Source organism: Temnothorax curvispinosus, unplaced genomic scaffold, assembly GCF_003070985.1.
Source record: "Temnothorax curvispinosus isolate PA1 unplaced genomic scaffold, ASM307098v1 QBEX01011959.1, whole genome shotgun sequence".
In the NCBI taxonomy this organism is placed as follows: Eukaryota; Metazoa; Arthropoda; class Insecta; order Hymenoptera; family Formicidae; genus Temnothorax; species Temnothorax curvispinosus.
The window spans coordinates 1336183-1353346 of NW_020221739.1; the positions used below are offsets into that span (position 1 = coordinate 1336183).

The following is a 17164-nucleotide window of genomic DNA, read 5'->3' on the forward strand; positions in this document are numbered from 1 at the left end:
ATAAACGCCAGTAGACGCGCGTGTCGGGCATGTAACGATTTGTATATTTTTATCTTAAAGCGGAGGATGTTCCAAGACCGATAAACCCGTGCCAACCGTCGCCTTGCGGTCCTAACTCTCAATGCCAAGTCATCAATGATACACCGTCCTGCTCTTGCATGGCAGAGTTCATTGGAACGCCACCGAACTGTAGACCGGAGTGCATTAGTAATAGTGAATGTCCGAGCCAAATGGCGTGTATTAATCGCAAATGTAGAGACCCGTGTCCTGGATCTTGTCATCCTCTGGCTAATTGCTATGTCGTTAATCATGTGCCCACTTGCACGTGTCGCATCGGTTACACAGGCGATCCATTTGTTCAATGCACGATCATGCCTAGTAAGTTTGTAGACTTGACTTATGAGTGTCTTTTTATTACATGAACATCTCGTTAATCGAAACAGCCATTGTTCACTGCTATCAATAGCTCTTGTTAATGTTATATTTCAATTATTATAGTAATATCACGGCAGTGGAATTTAATCGATAGAGTTTCTATTGATTGAGAACGTATGTGTTAATCCGGAATTGACGGATAGGATAAAGCTATGTTCTTTTAGGCGAACCACCGGCACCGAGACAACCTTGTCAACCATCGCCTTGTGGGACAAATGCCGTATGTAGAGAACAAAACGGCGTTGGTTCTTGTACATGCTTGCCTGAATACATTGGAAATCCCTACGAAGGATGCCGCCCCGAATGTACCATTTCGTCAGACTGCCCCGCGCATTTAGCTTGCATCGGATCAAAATGTCAGAACCCATGCCCCGGTTCATGCGGCACCAATACCAATTGCCAAGTTGTCAACAATGTCCCCGTTTGCACTTGTATCCCTGGTTACACCGGCAACCCATATATAAACTGCGTTTATCAGACTCTCAGCAGTAAGTAACGTTAAATGAGCGTAAGAGAGAGAAATTAAATAGAGTAAAAACCAAGACAAATAATAGAAAATTGCATAATAAGTGGCGCTTTAAATACAATATATTTATAGTTCCCGATGAGAAGCGTGAACCATGCAAGCCTTCCCCTTGTGGCCCCAACAGTCAATGCGCCGATAATAACGGTCAAGCTGTTTGCTCCTGCTTGCCCCAGTTTATCGGAACTCCGCCAAATTGTAGACCGGAATGCTTAGTAAATTCGGAGTGCGGATCGAACCGAGCATGTGTGAATCAAAAATGTGTAGATCCGTGCATCGGCACCTGTGGTCGCGATGCTCAATGCAAGGTCATACATCACAGCCCGATTTGTGTCTGCGCAAGCGGCTTTACGGGCGATCCGTTCATCTATTGCTTTGCAGCACCAAGTATGTTCTTTAGAACACGATATCTTATAAAAATTTTAAATTTAAAAATTTAAAATTTGTCGAAATTAAGTGATTGACATTATCAGTTTCTGATTTAATTTTTTTATGTGTATGAAGAATATCAGTATTACCTTTCCGTAGTTCCGAAACCAGAAGACCAATATCCGAAGGACCCATGCTTGCCCTCACCTTGTGGCCCCAACGCCTTATGCAGAGCCATTGGTGACGCCCCAGCGTGCAGCTGCATGCAGAATTACATAGGTGTTCCACCTAATTGTCGACCCGAGTGTTCGATAAATTCGGATTGTCCCGCTAATAGAGCTTGCATCAGAGAAAAATGTAGAGATCCTTGTCCAGGATCGTGTGGCCTTTTGGCGCGTTGTTCGGTGATTAATCATACGCCATCCTGTGTATGTCCTGAAGGATATACCGGTGATCCTTTCGTCAGTTGCAACGTCTTACCTCAGATACCTCGTAAGAACTTGAGTTTCCGTTATGTTATTATCGTAGCAATATGTATTATTCTAAGTCGCTGCAATTTGACCTGTGCATATTTCAGTACCTCCCCCCGACCGATGCAACCCGTCACCGTGCGGTCAGAACGCTCAATGCAACAACGGAGTTTGCACATGCATACCCGAATACTTTGGAGACCCGTATGCCGGCTGTCGACCGGAATGTGTGATTAACACCGATTGTCCTCGCGATAGGGCATGCATGCTCCATAAATGTCGTGATCCGTGCGCCGGAACATGCGGCGTTAACGCGGAATGCATCGTTGTTAATCACTTGCCTATGTGCAGCTGTCCAAGAAATATGACCGGTAGCGCATTTGTTTCGTGTACACCTCTTCAAGGTTCGTATGACTCTTGAGTGCGAAAGTATTCGCTTCGAGAATATTTCCCGATATATAAACGCGGAATAATTATCATTAAATAGATTCGATCATCGTGGAACAACCATGCAGTCCATCCCCATGTGGTCCAAATAGCCACTGTCGTGCGTCAAATGGCCAGGCGATTTGCGCGTGCATCGCCGGATTTAGAGGCGCCCCACCATCCTGTAGACCGGAATGTCTCGTAAGCACCGATTGCGCTCGCAACAGAGCCTGCAGCAATCAAAAGTGCATCGATCCGTGCCTCGGTGCATGTGGATTAACCGCGCAATGTACCGTCGTGAATCACAATCCCATATGCAGCTGCCCGCCTTTGTACACGGGAGATCCATTCGTTCAATGCGTTCGGCAACGTAAGGATTTCACGCACATAACTGGAGATTTAAATATTATATTATGCCAAAAAACAAGCGTAACCACCTTGTAAATTGCAGCGGAAGAACCACAGCCACCGATAGATCCCTGTCAACCTTCACCTTGTGGCCCGAACGCGATATGTCGAATTCTCAATGGCGCCCCATCGTGCTCGTGCTCGCCTCAGTTTATCGGCACTCCGCCCAGATGTAGACCGGAATGTATCAGTAACAGCGAATGCCCCAGTCAGCAAGCTTGCATTAATCAGAAATGCCGTGATCCTTGCCCGGGATCGTGCGGTAGAAATGCTGAATGTAGAACTGTCAGTCATACCCCGATGTGCGTTTGCGCCGGTGACTTTACCGGTGATCCATTCATCCAGTGTAATCCCCGGCCGAGTAAGTTTCGAAGAAATGTAGCAATGATCGCGGAACATGTTTAATTTTTTATCGTAAATTGCGTTGAATGCACATCCTTGACAGTCATTGTTGAACAATCTATGAACCTCCTCTATTCTAGTCGACACACCGCTTGTTCCACTAAATCCGTGCCAACCGTCGCCATGTGGTGCGAATGCTATGTGCCGTGAAATTTCTGGCTCGGCCTCCTGCACTTGCCTACCCGATTTTTACGGAAATCCGTACGAGGGTTGTAGACCTGAGTGCGTAATTAACTCCGACTGTACCTCCAATCGAGCTTGCATAAGGAATAGATGTCAAGACCCTTGCCCAGGAACATGTGGTGTCAATGCGATTTGCGAAGTCATCAATCACATACCGGCATGCAGCTGTCAACTGAGATATACCGGAGACCCATTCAGATACTGCGAGCTTATGCAAGAAACTCGTAAGTGGATTCAAGCACCTGTCCGTCATTATTAATTGTTTATGGAAACATCATCTCACTTTTTGATCGATCTTGTATAGCTCCTGTAGGCGACCCTTGTCAGCCATCACCGTGCGGTCCGAATAGTCGATGCCTCAATGTAAACGGAAAAGCCAGCTGTTCGTGTCTCCCCACCTACCAAGGAACTCCTCCCGACTGCAGACCCGAGTGTATCGTTAGCACAGAATGCCCTATGAATCGCGCGTGTGTCAATCAGAAATGCGTTGATCCGTGTCCAGGTGTATGTGGTATCAACGCAAAGTGCGACACCCTGTCCCACAGCCCATTCTGCAGTTGCGGACCCGGTCAGATTGGAGATCCCTTCGTCAAGTGTTTCGACATGCCCTGTAAGTCCCAGAAAAAGTTCATCGCGAGAATATTGCGTCGCTGAAAGCGGTCCTACGTACGGAAATTGTTATTCAATTTTATTCCAGTAATGCCTACACCAACGCTACAAGTAAATCCCTGCGTCCCATCGTCCTGCGGCCCGTTCTCCACGTGTCAAGACAGAGGAGGCTATCCGTCTTGCACGTGCATGCCCAATTACATTGGCTCGCCACCTTACTGCCGCGCCGAATGTACAATCAACTCTGATTGCACCAGCAATAAAGCCTGCATCAGAGAAAAATGCGGAGACCCCTGTCCTGGATCTTGCGGTTTTAATGCCTTATGCACTGTAATCAACCATACCCCGGCTTGCACGTGTCCCGATGGATACACGGGTGATCCCTTCAACAATTGTTACCTGGCGCCCATGCGTAAGAACTTTCGTCATATTATTGCTCACATACGTGTTTTTTTTTTTACATAAATTAATAATACAAAACAATCATCGTTAAACTCACACTTGCATCTTTCGATACAGAAATTCCTACCGTAACGTCAGACCCATGTAACCCGTCGCCATGCGGGCTCAATGCCGAGTGTCGTAACGGAATCTGCACTTGCGTACCTGAATATCGTGGCGATCCGTATCGAGAATGTCGGCCGGAGTGCGTGCAGAATTCCGACTGTCCATTTAATAGAGCTTGCGCGAATAACAAGTGCGTGGATCCCTGCATTGGAATTTGCGGCCAGAATGCGGAATGCGCGGTTATCAATCATGTATCCACTTGTAGCTGCGTCAAGGATCACGAAGGCGATCCGTTTACCCTTTGTAGACGCGTGCAACGTGAGTCTCCTTTTTATTTGTTTATTTCCCGACAAAGCCCGGCCATTGGAAAGAAAAACCACTAATTTTACCACCTTACATCTCGATAGCACGCGTCAAACCTTGCGAGCCTTCCCCCTGCGGACCCAACAGCGTTTGCCGTGAATTCGGCAATCAAGCCTCCTGTTCTTGCTTACCTGGTTACTTCGGAATCCCGCCAAGCTGCAGACCCGAGTGTCTCGTTAGCACCGATTGCGAACAGAGCAAGGCTTGCGTGAACATGAAATGCCGCAATCCCTGTGAAAATGCTTGCGGCCAGAATGCTCTATGCGTTGTGCGAAATCATAATCCAATTTGCAGGTGCCCCGTTCAGCATTCCGGTGACCCGTTTGTCAACTGTTTCCCCATAAGTAAGTAACCGCCCAGGGTACTCCAAACAACGCAAACACCTAAGAGTCATTATTATAGACGTCTAAAACTTAACGTCTAGATCTATGAGAGGGGTGAGTCTTTTGGACGTCTTTTTGAATGGCTCTTCGATTGTGTTTGTTATCTTTGAGATGTCTTTTTCTTAACTTTGAAACAAATAATGAATTTATTTTTTTCATCGCCAGCAACACCGGACGTAGAACCCATCAAGGACCCGTGTTACCCCTCACCGTGTGGATTGAACTCGCAGTGCGCGGTATCCGCCGACAATACACCCTCCTGCTCCTGTTTGCCCACCTTCATAGGATCTCCACCCAATTGTAGACCCGAATGCCATGTAAACAGCGAATGTCCCACCAATCGAGCATGCATTAAGCAGAAATGTACCGACCCGTGCGTTGGATCGTGCGGATTCAATGCACTATGCCAAGTCACTTTGCACCAAGCTCGATGCACCTGTCCCGAACCATACACTGGAGACCCATTCACAGTTTGCTCTGAGATAATATGTAAGAAAATCCCCGCTTTACCCGTATCAACTGATCTGATGGATATTACTCTGGCATCTTGTTCAACATTTTGATCTCTAAAACTTGATTTCTTGATCTCTAGATCTTGTAAATATCATTATTGTACATAACTGATGTTTCTAAAAGAGCTGCACGTCAGTTTCTTTTGTCACATATTGATCTTGCATCATTTTTCAAATATTATACTCAACTACTTATCATATACCGATATGCGCAAAATATCTTTTTGAATATATGTATTATACAGTTGCACCTTTATATACATGTATAAAAGACATGTACGATGCATGAAACAAATGTACATTTATTTACTTTTATTTTTATATGCAAATATCTCTATATTTCTGGAAATGTTAATTTACGTCATAATGTATATTATAATATACACTGCATGCAAGAACTTTAAATCGTAGCTACGAATGTGGAATTAATTATGCGTTTTCTGCTGTTATTTTAGCAACTCCAGCACCGCCAGTACCGTCTAGACCGTGCAGTCCTTCACCGTGTGGAATAAACACGTATTGCCACGAGAGATTCGACACGGCCATTTGCGAGTGCGTACCGAACTACAGAGGCAATCCGTACCAAGGCTGTCAACCCGAGTGCCTAATGAATACCGATTGCCCGAAATCGCAAGCGTGCATAAAGACGAGATGTCAAGATCCTTGCCCTGGTACTTGCGGCGTTGGTGCGATCTGCACCGTATCCAATCACGTCCCCATTTGCTCGTGCCCGTTGCCGACGATCGGAGACGCTTTCACGCTATGCCAAGTCCCTGTGGAAGGTAACTTTGCTACCCATATCTCTAATTACGTCATTATTTAATCTTTTATCTCTCAACGTGAATCAAAGAAGTTGAATCTCGCACGTAAAAAGTTAAACAAAGCTACATTTCTTAAGCCTCTTTCTTTTCTCCTTATGACGAACGTTATTAATTGCTTATTTTTGTATTCAGATACTAAAGAAACAGATCCATGCTATCCATCACCGTGCGGACCGAATACTGTCTGCGAGAAAGTTGGCAATACAGCAATTTGTAAATGTTTGCCTGGGCTGCAAGGTGTTCCAACGAGTGTAACTGGTTGTCATCCGGAATGCGTTCTCAGCTCGGATTGTCCGGGCGACAAAGCTTGCATACAGAGTAAATGCAAAGATCCCTGCTCTCAGAATGTATGCGGCAGCAAGGCAGTGTGTAAGACGATCAATCACAGCCCACTTTGCAGCTGCCCGTCTCCGTTGATCGGCAATCCCTTCGAGGAATGTTATACAAAGATCGGTAAATATAGAAAAAAATTAGATCTGATATAAAATATATTATATTGTATTCTCTAATTATTTTCCTGTTGTTCAAAAACACGCGTTTTTGTTTTAGAAACCAATCCTTGCAGTCTATCGCCTTGCAATTATAACGGCGAGTGCAGAGTGAGAAATGGCGTCGCGATTTGCATCTATCCTGAGTGCGTTATTAACTCAGACTGTTCGCGTGATAAAGCCTGCTTCTCACAAAAATGCAGAGATCCCTGCATCGGCGCGTGCGGCATCAATTCTATCTGTCAGACCGTTAATCACAAACCAATTTGTTCCTGCCCCGTTGGATTCACGGGCAATGCGCGAGTTCAGTGCACAATTCCAGCCCTTGAAGGTACATTTGTATATAGAATATACTGACGACCTATATATTTTTTTGAAATTTCGACATGCAGTGTTATTATTGTAATTTATTATTTTGCAAATTTAAACTAATCTAACTGTATCTAACGAAATATTGATATATTAATATCTAAAGAAATTATTCTGCCTAACAAAGTATTAATATCTCTATATTTCTGGTAATAATATCTATCTATTAATATATCAAGAAATAATTAATTTTAAAGTTAAATTTATTAAGAGATATGTTTTTTTATTGTGTGCGACAAAATTTTAATTTTAATTATATCTTTGCAGAACCAATCCCAGAATGCACACAAAATTCCGAGTGCTCGAACGACAAGACTTGCTTCAATCAAAAGTGCGTTGACCCGTGTACTCTCGATTCTTGTGGCCTTAATAGTCGCTGCCATGTACAAATGCACAGAGCTATATGTGTCTGCAATGATGGCTACACGGGATATCCTCAGCAATATTGCCATCAACGTACGTTAAACAAATATATTTAACTGACATATTTCTTTCTGCTGTTATATAATCAACTTTATTAATATTTTCTTTTACAGTCGGTTGTCGCAGCGATAGCGAATGCTCATTGATTCAATCTTGTATTAATAACGAGTGTATTGATACCTGCCTGGTTACACAGTGCGGTGTTAACGCATTATGTACCGCAGACGGATATCATAAGACTCGATGTTATTGTCCTGATGGATATACGGGTAATCCTTACCAAATATGCGAAAGGCCTGAGTGCACTAGCGACAACGATTGTGCTTCATCTTTGGCCTGCCGCAACTTGAGATGCGTCAATCCTTGTAACTGTCCACCACCAGCATTGTGCAATGTCGCCAATCATCGACCAATATGTAAATGTCCACCTGGTTACGTGGGTAATCCTTATACTTCGTGTCTCATGGGTAAGAATCCTTTTTAATATCAGTTTTATAAAAAAGTTTGTAAAGCATACTAAAAGCATATTAAATTAGGAAGTAATATTTACTCTGTAAAATGAGAAATAATGATATAAAGAATTATATTATTAAATTATTGTTACTAAAGTTGAGAACTTACATTTATTATAACAAATAATAATTTAGATTAGACTGCTTTCTAAAAAAATTGTTAAAATGGCTAACACACACACAATTATGATTTGGTAATACTTATACAATATTTATTGCTATTCTAGATCTGTTAGAACCAGAGGTCGAATGTCAAGTCGACGCCGATTGTCCCAGCAAATTGGCATGTTTCAATGGTATTTGCAAAGATCCATGCGCAGAAACGAAACCATGTATTGTTAGTGCCAAATGTAGCGTCGTAGATACCTTACCGATGAGAACAATGATCTGCGAATGTCTACCGAACTTTGCTGGCGATGCCACCGTTGCTTGCGTGCCAGGTAGATTTTTATTCAAACAAATATATATATTAATATAGAAAAACATCTAAAATTAATAAAATAAATTACTTTTTTTTTAAATGAATAAAATGATTCAGTATATGACAAAAGCGTTGAATAATAACTGAATTGTGAATATTTTGTATATTTTTAGTGGACAAACAAATCGCAGCGATATGCGAGAGTGATTCGCAATGTACACCAGACATGGCCTGTCTAAATCGTCGGTGCATCAATCCGTGCACCGTTAATCCATGTGCAGCGAATGCAGAGTGTCACATTGAAAATCATCGCCGCATATGTCAGTGTCCTCACGGATATGTCGGCGATCCGTTCATAAATTGCTATGAAGGTACTGTATCGCATTCTTTTCCATTTTTTAAATGTAAGCGGGGTTGTGCGTTTCTTATATTTCTCTCCTTCCTCATTCACAGAAAATATAGTTCTTCCGGAATGCAGAGTAAACACCGAGTGCCCGTCTGACAAAGCGTGCATAAATCAACTATGCCAAGATCCGTGCTCCAGCAATCGCTGCGGTTTAAACGCGGAATGTATCACAATCAATCATCATCCTTCTTGTCACTGCCAACACGGTTTAGCCGGTGATCCGCAAGCTCAATGCTTCAGACGTAAGTTTCTTACAGATTTCTCATTTTTAAGAATTGTCATAGTTCTATAAAAAATTAATGTATGCATAAATCTTGAGATGAGATTAAAATAATCATTTTTCTTTAATTTGTTTTAAACAAAAAGTCTGATGCATATTAATGGCAAAATAAAGATCTCAAATGTATTGAAAACTAATCTAAAAGCTTCTTATTACTTTGGATATTGCACTCAATCGTTAACTTTCATTTCTCTCTCTTTCTTTTTTTTTTAGCGGAATGTAAAACAGACAACGATTGTCCTTATGACAAGACCTGCCGGAACGACAACTGCGTCACTCCGTGTCTCATCGGTGATGTTGTGTGCGGTCGGGGTGCGGAATGCACAGCGGTGTCTCACAGAGCTCAATGCATTTGTCCGCAAGGTACTCAAGGCGATCCACGCGTGGCCTGCATCTCCGCGATCTGCCATTATAATGAAGATTGCGCCGATCACGAGGCTTGCGATAGACTGAACAGAGTCTGTAGACCGGTTTGCGATGACGATGCATGTGGCGAAGCCGCGATTTGTGTCGCGCGCGATCATCAGCCGAAGTGCACGTGTCCTCCGGGTACTACCGGAAATCCGTATATAACATGCATTGGTATGTTGATTCTTAAAGTGTTATTTTATTGTTGATTTTATTGAAAAAGAGTTGAGTTTAAATTGATCGACAAAAAGTAGCGATGGTTTCAAGATATTCCGTGCAATACATATATATGTGATTCTTAGGTGAACCTTCCATTGAGCCGGAATGCACGCAGGACAGCGATTGCCCATTTGATTTGGCTTGCATTAACAACAAATGTCAAGACCCGTGCTTGTCCGCCGGTATGTGCACCAGTGAACAAGAGTGCAGAGTCCTGAACACGGCACCGCTTCGTACGATGATCTGCTTGTGTCCACCGAACACGATCACCGATGTTAACGGCCAGTGCAAGCAGATTGGTACGTGTCAGTCTTAAACTGCGTCGGCATCAGAAATAACATTTCGTGTAATGTTAGTCAATATCCTTTTTTACTATAACGGATGCGTTGCAGTGTTGGGCGACGTACAATGTCATCTTGATCAAGATTGCGCCAACCACGAGACGTGTCTGGACGGAAAATGCGTGGATGCCTGTTTGACAACTCAGTGCGGTTTTAACGCGCAATGTAAATCCACGTCACATACTGGTATCTGCTTCTGTTCTCAAGACTTCACCGGCAACGCTTACATAGAATGCATAAGAGGTAAATGCGAAAATTGAAATCACAAGTTGAAGCGTTTCTTGCAATTATTATTGTCTTTTATTTTCTTAGGACGTATGTGTCATTAATTATATAATTTTTGTTGCAGTTCCGCTCGCTCCATTGCCAGGACCTCGACCAGAATGCTACACGAATAGCGAATGTGCGCGCGATAGGCAATGCATAAATTCACTCTGCGTAAATCCGTGCGTTGCTGGCGATCCTTGCGGCAGGAGCTCTCTATGCCACGTCGACAATCATAATCCGATTTGCAAGTGTCCGATCGGCTACATCGGCGATCCCACGACCAAGTGCATACCACGTAAGGATCGTTATAATTAAAGATTATATTTTTCGAGAAATCGTGTTTTAAACAGTTTTTTTTCATATTACGATATTTTTGATCGCAGCGGAGATCACGCCCGAGTGCGTATCGAATAGCGAGTGTGCAGGAAACTATGCATGCGTCAATAGTGCGTGCATTAATCCCTGCAACTGCGGACCCAACGCCAAGTGTAACGTCGTAAATCATTATCCTTCTTGCGTGTGTCCACCGGGCTACTCTGGAAACCCTCAGTTAGGATGCTTCAAGCGTAAGTAGCATTTGTTCTATCTTCTTTGTACAGCGAGTGAAGTTATTAACGTTAACAGTACACTGTTAAAATTGTAGTCAAATTATACTCATTTTGAGTTATTTAAATCATTCCTATATAGATTGCCACTGCTCCTGCTCAATATGTCATTAATTTAACTAAACCAATAAGGTTAAAATAATACTGTTTTGTGTTAAAATAATAAATTTTGACACACATGGTAATTAAAAATAATAAAATGTTATTTAATTCAAAGTATTGGTTTAAATTTCGTCTTTTAATATTTAACAGTGTATATTTTATATCACAAGAATTTCTCAATTTTTAACGCATTTCTAATTGCGATTGTCTATTTCAGTTGACTGCGAATCTGACAGCGAGTGCGACTACGCGGCTACCTGCTACAACGGCCAATGTGTGAACCCTTGCATCTTGGACAACAAATGTGCCATCAACGCAGAATGCTACGGCAAGAATCATCGATCGGCTTGTCGTTGCGGTCCAGGTTATTACGGCAATCCGCAGGCTCATTGCCAGAGAGTCGAATGTAACACTGACCACGATTGTCCCAATAATCTGGCTTGTAACGATGGCCGGTGCATAAATCCGTGCGCCGAGAATTCGCTCTGCGCGCAAAATGCCGTTTGCTACGTCCAGGATCACGTTGCGTCCTGCCGTTGCCCTGAAAACATTCCGCTGGGCAATCCGTTCTCCTATTGCGAGCGACATGCCGTAGAGGAATTCGAGCCGGAGTGCAGAGTTGACATCGACTGTTCGGATAAGTTGGTGTGCATCCGGGAAAAGTGTATCGATCCTTGCCCGGTCATCAAGCCGTGTCTTGAGAACGCTCGTTGCGACGTTCTCGATACGGTTCCTGTAAGGACTATGATTTGCACTTGCCCGGAGGGTTGGATCACCGACGTCGACGGTGTATGCAGGCCAAGTAAGCGGAGCTAGATACCATTTGAATTTCAGAAATAATATAAATGTTTGAAAATAATCCATAATTCATAATTTATTCCAATTTTATAGTACAATTGACGGTCATTGGAACGTGCACGACGAACGACGATTGCAGCGATCGCGAGGCGTGCATCAACAGGCAATGTCGCAACCCATGTAACTGCGGTACCAACGCCGCTTGCTACGTGAGGAACCACAAGCCGATCTGCTCGTGCGAGCAGGGCTATCAAGGCAATCCTGAAATCGCCTGTCACTCCGTCGAGTGTCGGCACGACAGCCAGTGCACGCTCGACAAGATCTGCGAGAATAACAATTGTGTGAACCCGTGCCTGGTCAAGGACCCATGCGGCACCAATGCCGAGTGCTTCCCGAACAACCACGTGGCTGACTGCCGCTGCCGCAAGGGCTATCACGGCAATCCTCTGGATCGCTGCCGCGTGATCGGCTGCTACAGCAACGGCGATTGTCCGGGTGATCACTCGTGCATCAATATGCAGTGCATCGATCCCTGCATCCATGACAATCCCTGCTCGCCTCGCGCGGAATGCAGGGTCCTGAACCACCTGCCGATATGCCGCTGCCCGTCGGGCTTCACCGGAAACCCGTACGTCAACTGCCAGCCGGAAGTCAGGCCCGAGTGCAGGGAAGACAGTGACTGTCCGGACTCACTCGCCTGTCTGAGCAACAAGTGTCAGATCCCATGTCCGATTATACAACCGTGCACCGAACCGTCCGAGTGTCGTGTCCTGCCGACGCATCCGATACGCACCATGGTATGCGTGTGTCCTAGCGGGTACGTCAGCAGCGGCAGCGGCACTTGCCGGGCCACCACGCCGATCCTGAAGGTCGAGTGCACCAAGGACGACGACTGTCCCTCGGAACGGTCCTGCGTGAACGCGATCTGCAGGGATCCTTGCGCGTGCGGGCCCAATGCGGTTTGCAATGTCATCAATCACAAGCCGATATGCTCATGCACGCTGGGATACGACGGAAATCCTGATATTCTTTGTACAAGAGGTAAGTTTCCGCTTAGAGAGAGAGATCCATTTCCTTTGGCTTAAGATACGTTAGTAAAACTTGCGAAAACCCTGATGGAAATATTTTACTGAAAATATATAATAAAAATGTATAATGAAATTTTATTGAAATGTATTTAAAATTCTCAAATGACTCTATTTCATTATTATTCCATCAGTATTTTAGTAAAAGTTCAGTTTTACTTAAATTCAATTTTCATGACACCTAATATTAAAAAAAAAATTTTATTACTTTTTAATAGTATAATTTAACTTTCCTTATATTTTACAGTATTACATTCAATAAAATTTTTCAATAACTTTCATTTCACTTTTCATCGATTTCATAGTATTTCCAGCAAAATATTTCCATCAGGAAGTCTTATATTTTAATTATAATTATATATCAATTATTGTGTAAAATAATGTTGTATTTTGATATTTAGTTGCAGGATGCAGAACGGACGGCGATTGCAGCGGTTCGCACGCGTGTGTCCAACGCAACTGCGTGCCGGCGTGCTCGCCGTTTTTGGCTTCCTGCGGCAAGAACGCGGTGTGCCACGGCATTAATCACAAGGCTATCTGCGAATGTTCACCTGGTTATGGTGGCAATCCGCGGGTCTCCTGCGTCCTACTAGGATGCAGATCTAATTCTGACTGCCCTACCAATAAGGCTTGCATCAACAATCGTTGTGAAAATCCTTGCGTACAGAATCCATGTACCGGCAATATGGACTGTAACGTTTACAATCACGTTGTGGAATGTGCTTGTCCGCCTGGCTACGTCGGCGATGTTAAATCAGGATGTACTAAAGGTAAAAAGGATGAAATCCGCTTTATCTTCATTCAAATCAATATATAATTGATCCTTCGATTTTAATCTCTTGTTCCTCTTATAGTTAAGGAGAAATGCAAGGCAGACAACGAATGCCCATCCCAGACCGCGTGTTTCAACAGACAATGCATCAATCCGTGCACTAAGATCGCACCGTGCGGCATTAACGCCGAATGTAAAGTCCTGGACACCAGTCCGATCAGAACAATGATATGCGAATGTCTCCCAGGATACCGTGGAAACGCGATTGTCCGCTGCGATCCAGTTCCAGCAGAAATATGCCCGCTCGGGAAGGGCCAGATTCGCGATGAATACGGCAATTGCATCTGTCCGCTTGGATTCGGTAAGGACGCGAACGACATTTGCATACCTTGTCGCAGACAGTCTAACATGGTGATAAACGAGGAAGGCTATTGCGTGTGCGACTTGGAAAAGGGCTTCAGCATAGACGAATACGGTCGCTGCGTGTGCCCGACGCGATACGGATACGGAATAGACACACACGGATATTGCAGACAGAGTAAGCCGGCCGTTTAATTTCATATATCGATCAAGGGATGTTTCCCCTTTCACAAGATTTCGCTAATCTATCGTCGCGGTTAATTTCAGTTGGTATAATCGAATGCAGACGTAATGACGATTGCGCCGATGACAGATACTGCGATAAAGTCACTCATACTTGTCAAGATCCCTGTAAGAAGCAACAGTGTGGCGTACACGCGCTCTGCAACGCTACCAGACACCAAGCTGTTTGCATCTGCGTCAACGGTTACTTGGGCAATCCGTACACCCAATGCTGTACGTTGAAAATTTGCAAAAATAAGCATGTGATCTCGGTTATTAATTTGCAAATATTCATAAAATTTGATACATAAGCTTTCAGATAGGACAGGATATAGTTTGTTATTTTCAACCTATTTTTTTAATCAAGAACTGCGTTTTTAAATAATGACAAGTTAATCGGAGCAATGTTTGAGGAATCGTTTTAATGCATATCTTTTCCATTCTTCAGACGACAGAAAGGATGGCCGAACAGATTTCCCTAGACCGGAAATGGACGTGAGCTGCCTGTCGGATGGAGTACAGGTCGTAATACATCTGCAGGATCAAGACTTCGACGGGGTTTTGTACGTTAAAGGACGTAGCAAAGACGAACAGTGCAGACGAGTTGTCTCGATACCGGCCGAAACTGATCACAAAACAGAGACGTTCAAAGTTGCATTTGGCAATTGCGGACTTATACACGTGAATGTTAGTTGAATAGCATTGTATTTTAATTGTATCAATGGCTTATTGTATCACACACGAAAGATATTTACATTATTTTGATTCATCTTTCAGGGACAGGCTAGCTTCGTGCTTGTTATACAGAAACATCCGAAATTGATGACTTATAAAGCACAAGCTTATCATATTAAATGTATATATCAAACTGGAGAACAAAACGTTACCCTCGGCTTTAATGTATCCATGTTGACGACTGCTGGAACAATTGCTAACACCGGCCCACCACCTATATGCGTAATGAAAATAGTTGCACAGAATGGAAATGAAATTAATTCGGCCGAAATTGGGGATAATTTAATGCTCCAAGTGGAAGTTCAACCTTCAAGTAAGTATTGAATTTTACTTATAGCAACGCTTCGTATGTGCTTTTAATTACTATTCCAGCACTAGGCTACTTTTGCCGTAAGATACGATAAATAAACAATAATATATTGCAGCTATTTATGGTGGATTCGCACGAAATTGCGTCGCTAAAACTATGGAAGATAATTTGGAGAACGAGTACATCGTAACGGATGAGAATGGTTGCGCGACAGATCCCACGATATTCGGAGAATGGGAACAAAATCCCGAGACTCAATCGTTAATGGCTAGCTTTAACGCGTTCAAGTTCCCCAGCAGCGACAATATAAGATTCCAGTGCAATATACGCGTGTGCTTCGGACGCTGTCAACCTGTGAGTACTCGCTCGCGACTCATAATTTGCAAACATTTTATACGCATAAGTCAAAATGCAAATTCTGACGATAAAAATATTAATGTTTTTAAAATAAAAACGTAAATGTATCTTTTCTATTAACAGGTAAATTGTCGCGGTTATAACGCCTTCGGTCGTCGTCGCAGAGACGTTGATTCCGAGAATAATGACACATCTCTAAGTGTATCTGATGGATATGAAGGTCAACTTCGTGAAGAGATAACTATTCAATCGAACTTAATATTCACTCTGGAAAGGAGAGAGGAGAGGTATACAGCAGATCCAGCTGAAGGTAAGGCATAGTATGCGCAAAGAAATAACAACTTTCACGTATAACGAATAAAGAAAGTAATAATCATTCTTGCTTCTTTTGCTACATTTCAGCTCCTTCAGCCCAAAGAGTGGAAGATATCTGTGTTTCTATGGTCGGCTTTATCATAGCATTAATAATTACGGCGCTTTTAGCACTGGTTGCCGTAGCTATCGCTGTGTCATGCTGGCTTATGGCGTATCGACGTCAGCCAAAGACTGCTGGACCACTGCCACACCCACCAGAGTTCCCAAACCCCTTGTTCACTACTGAATCTGTAGCTGAACCTTCTCCTGACTATCACCTATCGTAAGTCCCTTAGAGTAATATTTTATAAATAACATAAATTTTTTATAATTCTCGTGGAATGCATCTCAGACCATTCGTCCTATTGGTCGGTTTTGTATTTCTGTATACAACTCCTCCAATGACTATCACTTCGTCTCTTTGTACTCTTCTTTTCAAGGGTTCAAACAATAAAAGTCACTGTTATACATTACGAGTCATGATATATACATACTATTTATGGTGATGGTTTGCTTCCATTATCTACTTGCAAGCAAAAACACGGGACTATCTCTCTTTCGTGCATTTTTCCTGTATTATTTTCTCTAGTCAGTGGAGGATTTGTTAAATATAATGCTGCGAATTTAATTCCTGTGTAAAGTCAACGAATTAGTCTAATATAGCTTTCTTATTGCGAAAATAGGTAATTGTACATTTTATCTAATAAAACGCTAACGAAATATTTTTAAAAATTTTGGTTATTTTTTTCCCCTTCTTCCTCCATTATAGTTTGTGACGTATAAATAAATACATATATAAAATATAATTTTGCAATTCATAAATTTATTTTAGTGACTTACTCTTTATAATACATATACATATATGTATAAGATGTTTCTTAATAATATCGTTAGATATAATTTACAACAAGCTTACAAA

General features: G+C 42.9%; 1 protein-coding gene across 1 annotated transcript in view; it reads left to right on the forward strand.

Moving 5' to 3' along the window:
- LOC112462074 overlaps positions 1-16971 on the forward strand; it is a 100637-nt gene extending 83666 nt beyond the window's left edge. Inside the window, exons 98-133 of the mRNA XM_025027628.1 lie at positions 61-378; positions 600-923; positions 1034-1345; positions 1487-1819; positions 1905-2201; positions 2285-2593; positions 2675-2992; positions 3114-3440; positions 3521-3826; positions 3914-4237; positions 4345-4650; positions 4740-5039; positions 5244-5567; positions 6046-6372; positions 6544-6864; positions 6961-7230; positions 7536-7724; positions 7805-8158; positions 8431-8643; positions 8798-8995; positions 9078-9272; positions 9524-9892; positions 10021-10236; positions 10330-10521; positions 10628-10840; positions 10929-11111; positions 11470-12054; positions 12144-13091; positions 13537-13905; positions 13990-14445; positions 14535-14723; positions 14938-15176; positions 15267-15537; positions 15650-15888; positions 16015-16201; positions 16294-16971. Of these exons, the coding sequence (XP_024883396.1) occupies positions 61-378; positions 600-923; positions 1034-1345; positions 1487-1819; positions 1905-2201; positions 2285-2593; positions 2675-2992; positions 3114-3440; positions 3521-3826; positions 3914-4237; positions 4345-4650; positions 4740-5039; positions 5244-5567; positions 6046-6372; positions 6544-6864; positions 6961-7230; positions 7536-7724; positions 7805-8158; positions 8431-8643; positions 8798-8995; positions 9078-9272; positions 9524-9892; positions 10021-10236; positions 10330-10521; positions 10628-10840; positions 10929-11111; positions 11470-12054; positions 12144-13091; positions 13537-13905; positions 13990-14445; positions 14535-14723; positions 14938-15176; positions 15267-15537; positions 15650-15888; positions 16015-16201; positions 16294-16532 (11060 nt within the window). The 3' untranslated portion in view covers positions 16533-16971. The remainder of the gene's footprint in view (positions 1-60; positions 379-599; positions 924-1033; positions 1346-1486; positions 1820-1904; positions 2202-2284; positions 2594-2674; positions 2993-3113; positions 3441-3520; positions 3827-3913; positions 4238-4344; positions 4651-4739; positions 5040-5243; positions 5568-6045; positions 6373-6543; positions 6865-6960; positions 7231-7535; positions 7725-7804; positions 8159-8430; positions 8644-8797; positions 8996-9077; positions 9273-9523; positions 9893-10020; positions 10237-10329; positions 10522-10627; positions 10841-10928; positions 11112-11469; positions 12055-12143; positions 13092-13536; positions 13906-13989; positions 14446-14534; positions 14724-14937; positions 15177-15266; positions 15538-15649; positions 15889-16014; positions 16202-16293) is intronic.
- The last annotated feature ends 193 nt before the right edge of the window (positions 16972-17164 follow it).